At 45.8% G+C, this 8171-nt stretch overlaps 1 protein-coding gene across 1 annotated transcript in view; it reads left to right on the top strand.

Moving 5' to 3' along the window:
• Positions 1-7327: 7327 nt before the first annotated feature.
• NMT1 (N-myristoyltransferase 1) overlaps positions 7328-8171 on the top strand; it is a 41036-nt gene continuing 40192 nt past the window's right edge. Inside the window, exon 1 of the mRNA XM_079797171.1 lies at positions 7328-7470. Within this exon, the coding sequence (XP_079653297.1) occupies positions 7340-7470 (131 nt within the window). The 5' untranslated portion in view covers positions 7328-7339. The remainder of the gene's footprint in view (positions 7471-8171) is intronic.

Below are 8171 nucleotides of genomic sequence, written 5' to 3'. Positions count from 1 at the left end.
TCTCCTCATTCTAATCCATGGGGTCATGCAGAACAATTCTAATACCTATTTCATAGAACCAGATCTAATGGCCCAGTCCCCGTCCTGGATCAAACAACTTACAAATAACCTAGGTTTGTGGTTTTTAATCTTTTCCCTACTCCAGACATATCAGAGGGATACCCAGACCCATGGCTGGCCATGGCAGTGATAGGGATAGGAACATGCCTGCCCCTCCCCCCAAATCATCAGGCTCTTACTGGGGCATCTACACTAATAAAAGAGAAATATGCAGATTGACTGTACCTCCGTGACACCCACCAGCCAATCAGGAGTGACTATGCAAATTAACCCAACAAAGGTAGTGGGTTAATTTGCATACGCAGGCACGGAGTGAAGACTGAAAGCTCTGGCCTGAGTGAAGACTGAAGACGACTGAAGACTGAAGAGGTTTGGCTTCTCCACTGCGGCTGGAGCGAAGGCCTGGGTCCCGGGTGCCAGAGGAAAACTGGTGCTGGCAGCCAGGAGAAGGAAGGCCTATTGCACGAGTCTTCGTGCAACGTGCCTCTAGTATTGTTAGGAAACCTCTGCAGATGATTCTGCTTTTCCCAGATACTGCCTCACAGTAATGTGAGCTATTGGTGTACAAATGGGGGCTTTGTCTTCTAAGTAGGCATCCTTGTGGTCTGATTTGTCAACAGCAGCTGCATCTCGCTCTGGGGCAGTCCCAGAGGAAAGGCTGAAGGGCTACTGCAGGGGCTTCATCCCAGGCACCTCCTAGGAACTGAAGTTCTGCCTTCACAGTTTTGAGGTGATGCCTCAGGGCTTTTTCAGCTCAAACACACATCCTCCATTATTCGGGATGGCAATAATGATCTTTGAGCTGGCTCTAGCTGCTCACATGAGCTCTCTCCATCCTGACAATGACCTGCATCTCCGTCACCTCTGTGTCCTTAGCATCTAGCATGATGCCTGGAATATAGCGCTGCTCCAAGTTGTATGTGATGAACAGTCCTCTGAGTCTGCTAGAGGTGACTCCTTTGACTCCTGGCTCTTTGACTCTTGGTCTTAAAATTAAACTTATTTGCTGTGTGTTTATTTTAAATAAATATTAATGTGCAATTAAACTTATACTGTACCTCACAAATACCATTAATATTTATTCTTTATTAAATAGCTTTAAAAAAAAGTCCTCCCAACGGTTGTCACCAGCTTGAAGATAAAGTCCAAACTCCTTAGCCTGAAACTTAAGGCCTTCTGTGACTTGGCCCCTGACTTACCCTCCAGACATGTCTCACCAGATGAGAGGAGGATGGTAATTTAGTTATTGCACCAGACTTTGTGTTAAAACACCACGTTCAAGTCTGAACTCATGCTAAGAAGCCATGGAACTTTGGGCAAATCACTGAACTTACCGTTTTCTCATTGTAAACCCGCCCTGCTCATTGCACAAGGTCAAACAAGGCAGTTGACGGCAGTGATTAAAAGAGATCATGTATCATTGCATTTTGTGGGCAATAAAGCACTGTGCAAACATAAGGGGTAACAATACTGTGTTCCTGCCTCTGCCCTTTGCTTGTATCAGTTCCACACCCTGAAAGCTTTATCCCTTCTTTCTTACCATTCACTCACGTACTCACGCATACATCCAACAAATATTGATGGATGTAGCAGGAGCCTGAACGTACTGTTTTCTCATTGTAAAACAGGAGTAAACCTGTGTGCTGGCCCTGATACATAGGCGAGGAAAATCCAATCTGTTCTCTGCCCTCACAGAACATAGGGTCTTGTGGGGGGAAATGGTTACAAACTGAATAATCATACAAACAAAAGTAAAATTGCAGCTGTGACTTAAGCTCAGGAGTGGGTCCAGAGGGCCTGCCCTCAGAACTATAACAGGGGACCCAGGATTTAAGCTGTCTCCAAGGCCAAGTTCAAAGTCTGCTTTCTCCAGGAAACCTTTTCTAACAGTGCCCCCAGAGAGCTGCACCCTCGCCCTGCCCCCAATTTCAGTTAACTTCTCTATCTAGCTCATTTCATCAACCCAGCCAGGCCTTGTTATTTTGTTATCAAGTGAGCCTGGTTTTCTGGATTTCACTGTAAGTGCCTTCTGGGCAGGGAATGCCTGGCACACTCTCTTATATACCATAACACCAAAGCAGAGGCAAACTCCATGTCACATGAGCTCTAGGCTCATGTGTCAGGGATGTCATTGAATAATGGCCCCAAAGCCCAAGAGAAGGGTACCCTTCCTGAGAGTGAGCGCTAGAGGAGACAGGAAGCTACCTGAGACCACCTCTCCATCCCTTATTTCATGATTGTGCCCACTGGCCCTGTTCTTCAGAGGAGAAAAACTCTCTTCCCTAGAACATCCAGTCGACTTCCTAGAATGCCATCTTGCTCCAACAAAAATTGGATCATATCTCTCCCCAGCTAACAATCTTCAGTGGCTCCTGAGTCTTCAGGACAAAGCCCAAACTCCTCAGCATGGCATCCACATCCCTTCATGGTCTGACTCCAGACTAGCTCTCCAGCCTCAACTTCCAAGATGCTCCTCACACTCTAAGCTCCAGTCATATCATTCTTTTACTTTAAAAAATATATTTTTAAATATTTTTATTTGGAGGGAAGGTAGGGGAGGGTGGGTGAGTGGGAGGTAATCAACCAAAGACCTTGTATGCATGTATGCATAACCCATGGATGCAGACAGTGGGGGGATGAGGGCCTGGGGCTGGTGGGAGGGGTGTGTGTGGTTGGAGGAGGTTGATGGAGGGAAAAAGAGGACATATATAATCTTTACAACAATATTTTTAAAAAAGAAAAAAATCAAACCTATTTGAAATGCCTAAATAATATATATATATATATATATATATATATATATATATATATATATTTTATTGATTTCAGAGAGGAAGGGAGAGAGATTGAAACAACAATGATGAGACAGAATCATTGATCAGCATGCCCCACACAGCATCGAGCCCACGACCCGGGCATGTGCCTTGACCAGGAATCGAACTGTGACCTCCTGGTTCATAGGTCAATGCTCAACCACTGAGCCATGCCGGCTGGGCCAGTCACATCATTCTTGTTGTAGTGCCTCAAAAGCACCTTACTCGTAGGCAGCTGGACTTTCACACCTTCAGCCTAGAATATCCACCCATTTGTCTGCTTCCCCTATAAAAACTCAGCTTTTCCTCCAGGATCCCTTTTCCCAGATTGAGTCCCTCTTCTAGGCTCCTGCTACATCCGTGTTCCCCACTCTCTTATACACTATTCTGTAACTGTTAGTCTGTGTACTGACCAACTCATGGAATGAACCCAGGGCACGGACTTCGTTTTATCCCTGTTCCCTAGTTCCCCCCACAGAGCCTAACATGTCATGAGTGCTCCAAGGTACTGAATATGTACAACCTGGCTGGTGTCTTCCTAGGCCCATTAGAAGAAAGGGTACCTGGTATGTTGGGAGTACAGCAAGGGCCTTGATCTGTGACAGACATTATGAGAAAGTTTTTCTTTGATTATCACAGTAGTCATGCGGACTTCTTGGGAAGGGAAATACTTTATTAGGTATTGACTGTCCCAGACACTTTACTAAGTGTTCTGTGTGCACTGTCTCATTTTATGGATGAGGATATTCAGGTTCAGAGACTTGCCTACGGTCACTCACTAGGGAAAGGCAGAGCCAGAACCCAGGGAGGCCCTGGCCAGGTAGCTCAGTTCATTGGCATGTCATCCCAATACGCCAAGGATGTAGGCTCGATCCCTGATCAGGGCACATACAAGAAACAACTTCGATGTTTTTCTCTCTCTCTAAGATGAATTTTTTTAAAAAAATTAGAATCAGGGAGCCAGACTCTGAAGCCTGTTCTCTTAACCACTATATTCTGTCCCCAGTAACAACCGTGAAGGGATAATGGAGGTATCTATATGAGGAGCAATTTCCAGAACGTGCAGAACTTCACAGGCACATCCCTCAGTCATCCTCTGGGCCCGGCTGTACCCCACTTCCTTCTTATAATGCTCCTGTCAGAACGGGTGAGTAGGAAGAGCCAGCAGAGCTAAATGGGAGAGTCCTGTTATTCCAGTGTGATGAGGTGCTCAGAAAGCCAGGAATGTTGACTTTGAAAAAAATAAGAATTTTAGGAAACCAGCTATCAATTGTAGAATATGTAACAACTACCTAGGACGACACAGGATTATGTTTCTACATAACCCCATAAGGCAGAACTTAGCCAACTTTCCTCCAATGAGAGCTGTCTGAAAGAGGAAGGCTGTCTTTTATTATTATTTTTTAATCCTCACCTGAGGATAAGTTTTTATTGATTTTAGAGAGAGAGGAAGGGAGAGGGAGAGACAAGAGAAGCATCGATTGGTTGCCTCCCGTATGTGCCTCAACCGGGGATAAAACCCACAACCTGGGTATGTGCCCTGATTGGGAATCAAACCCTTGACTCTTTGGTGTACAGGACAACACTCCAATAAACTGAGCTGCACTGGCCAGCGCTAGGAAGGCTGACTCTTATGAGGGAGTGGGAAGGAGACTGTAAACTCAAAAGGCACTATAATCACATGTGGTAATATTCAGTTATCAAGTGGTCTTTTTTTTTTAAGTACATATACTCAATTTCTTTCTTTTTAAAAAAATGTTTTTATTGATTTATTTTAGAAAGAGAGGAAGAAAGAGAGATGGAGAGAGAGAGAGAAACATCAATGAGAGAGAAACATCATAGATCGGCTGCCTCCTGCTCATTCCCCACTGGGGATAAAGCCTACAGCCCAGGCATGTGCCCTGACCGGGAATGGAACCTCTTGGTTCCTGGGTTGATGTTCAACCACTGAGTCACACTGGCCAGGCTCAATTTCTTTTTAAAAACATAAGATTAAATTTTATTATTCAGAAATCATGGGTTCTACAAAATCTATAAGTGAGGATTCTAACTTGAAAAATCCTAAAAGAGAGGGAGTAAGAGCCTCTCTCAGGTCCCTTCTAATTCTGAAATTCTCAGAGGTGCTGGATTCCAGAATTTTGGATTTGGATTTGCATTCTGAGCTTGGTCATGTTCACCCTGCCGGACTACTTCCCCGAAAAGGCTCTCCGCTGAGCAAAAACAGCTCTGTCTGCAGTAAAATACAAGGCAGCCTCTCTTACTTAAGCTCTGAACTGCAAGAATGGCAGTGTCCACAGAAACCAACCAGCTCCTTCATTCCCTATCATCACTCTTCCTCGGCCCTGTTTCATTAGCCTTCATTAACCTCTGCGTATCTGTGAGAAAAGAAAATGCAGCGTTGGGAATTGGAATACCTGATGTGGGTTCTGGTTCTACAGCTCGGTATCATTGTGAATTTTTTTTTCCAAGCACAATTTTCTTCAAGTCCCCTTCCCTATGTACTTCCCAAGGTCACATAGCTACAACAGGTGAAACTAACACATGTAAAGTTTACTGTTATTATCTCTGACCTCCTCCACTCACCTGCAGCTGCAGGTAAGGTGGTGTGTGTTTACAGCAGTCTTGGCCCTGCAGAGATGGGTTCACAGCAGTCTTGGCCCTGCAGAGATGGGTGTGACAGCTCTCAGCCTGAGCAGGTGTCTTTGATTGCCTTCCAAAGCCAAATATAAATGATTTAAGATGATCTGATTTGGAAAATATTTACTTCTGCTCTTGCAACTAATATAAAAACCAAGAGTTGACAATATTTAGCTCTTTTGTTTCCTTGAGTCAGATGGGAACTGTTTCTTCCCATGTTGAGAGTTTCCCAAAGGCAAAGATCACTTCCCTTTTTGGCCAAGGAACTCTTTGGTGTTAAGTTGTCTTTTCCGCCCTAGCCAGTTTGGCTCAATGGATAGAGCTTGGACCTATGGACGAAAGGGTCCCAGGTTTGATTCCGGTCCAGAGCACAAGCCTGGGTTTCGGGCTTGATCCCCAGTAGGGGGCGTGCAGGAAGGAGTTGATCAATGATTCTCTCTCATCATTGATGTTTCTATCTCTCTCCCTCTCCCTTTCTCTCTGACATCACTAAAAATATATTTTTAAAAAGAGATGTTGCAGTTACTTTCTAATAACTGATGTCCTTGGGTAAATGTATCAGACAATGGGACTTTTGTAGTGATAAAGAAGATGGCCTAAGGACAGACAAATTAAGATTTATATACTGATTTTGCCACTTATTAGCTATGTAACTGTAGTTTACCAACCAATATAGGCCACATTTCTTCCTTTATGGAAAAAAAAAAAAAAGGGAATAGAGCCCACATTCTAGGCTTGTTCAAGAATTAAATGAGGCCCTAGCCGGCTTGGCTCAGTGAGCGTCAGCCTTCGGACTGAAGGGTCACGGGTTTGATTCTGGTCAAGGGCACATGCCTGGGTTGCCGGCTTGATCCCCAGTGTGGGGTGTGCAGGAGGCAGCTGATCAATGATTCTCTCTCATCATTGATGTTTCTCTCTCTCTCTCCCTCTGCCTTCCTCTCTGAAATCAATAAAAAAAAATATTTAAAAAATTAAATGAGAAGTTTGTAAATCTTTACCGCAGAGCCTGGTATATAAGTGCTCAATAAAGAGTAATTGTGGAGGGTTGCTGCGGAGAATGAAAGGGACACTGTAGGGTGGAGGGGGGAGAGGCCACAGAGGGGATAAATGGTGATGGAAACAATAAAACAAAAGAAAGGGACACTGTGTGCGGAAGAGCTTGGTGGAGACCGGCACCTGGAGGTCCTGAAGCAGCAAGGTCTAACCCGGCAGTCAAGTCTCCTGACTCAGAATCAGTGCTCCGCACACCACCATCCACGGCCCCTCCTGAGGCCTCGATCTACCAACCACCAGAGGCCGCCCAGAGTCCCGAGTAAGGAAGGCGGCCAGGAGCCAACCTGGCTTCTTGCAGGAAAGCCCCTCTAAGAAGGCTTGATGCATTCAGGCGGGTCACACACGCGGGCCTCAGACCCTCTTACTTTCTCGGGAATGATAACGGTCCTTAACGGCAGTCAATAACGGTTCTCCAATCGCCCGGGTACTAGCAAGGGCAGGCTGAGGTCAAACCTTGGATTTTGGAGCCTCCACGCCCGAAACCCTGAACTTACACCGAACTACAATTCCCAGCATGCCTCACGGCGACGGCCATCAAAGCGAGGCCCAACGCCCAGTGTTTCCGAGCAGTGCTGGCCCTGGCCTAGGACGGCTTCCCCTCATAATTTCTGGGTATTGTAGTCCACCTTGTTCCGGTTTCCCCGGGAATGAGCCGCGCCCACTTACGTCTCCCTTCGCCACAAAAACTACAAAACCCAGAAGATAGCGCCCGTTCCCCTCGTCCAATAGGAACACCCCATGTAGCGAGGCGCGGAGGCCGGCTCTTGGAACTCAAGATGGCGGACGAGAGTGAGACAGCAGTGAAGTCGCCGGCCCCTCCGCGGCCGCAGATGATGGAAGGGAACGGAAACGGCCATGAGCACTGCAGCGATTGCGAGAACGAGGAGGACAACAGCTGCAACCGGGGGTAACGAGATCCTCGGAGTCCAATTCCTGTCCAGTCTCCCACCACCTGGGTCTCTGGGGTGCGGGGAAGTCACCGGGAGCTTAGTATAACCCCACCCCCACGTTCTTATTGGCTGAGGCATTGAGATTCTGCCTGGTGATTGGTTGCTTTCTTTGTCATTTACCACGGGTGGGTGCTTAGTCTATTAAGGGCCGGGGACATTCAATACTTTTATTATATAAAAGTTCTTCTGTGTGTGCTTCAGACGCGTCCCGGGAAAAAGAGTCTGTAGGATAAAGGTTTTCGATGGCACAACACAGGTCAACATAACAGTACAGTTCAAAGGGAACGTTACGTATAGAGGTGCTGTGTGAACAACGTGATTAGCAATAAGTAATAAAACCCTTCGCTGCACTTCATCTTCAATGAGGAAGTTAACCAGGCTATACAAACCATAATTATGTTGTAAAATGTCACTACCAGAGGATCTCCAAATATAAACTCACCTTATAAACCCTACACAACTACTGTGTATAATAATGTTTTGGTGTTTACGGTGTCTGTTGCTCCAAATAATTCACAAGTTTCCTGAACAATATATAATTAGGTCTTCCGGCATATTGGTTCTGTTAACTTTGCGAAGTCGCCTCAAGCTTCAAGAAATTGAGTGATGGTGCTTCTTGGACAGTGTTTGGAAGTGGGTTTCATACTGCATCTCCTGT

The sequence above is a fragment of the Cnephaeus nilssonii genome (assembly GCF_951640355.1).
Source record: "Cnephaeus nilssonii genome assembly, chromosome: 19".
In the NCBI taxonomy this organism is placed as follows: domain Eukaryota; kingdom Metazoa; phylum Chordata; class Mammalia; order Chiroptera; family Vespertilionidae; genus Cnephaeus; species Cnephaeus nilssonii.
The sequence above is the reverse complement of the archived record's forward strand: the minus strand, read 5'-3'. Positions and strand labels throughout refer to the sequence as shown.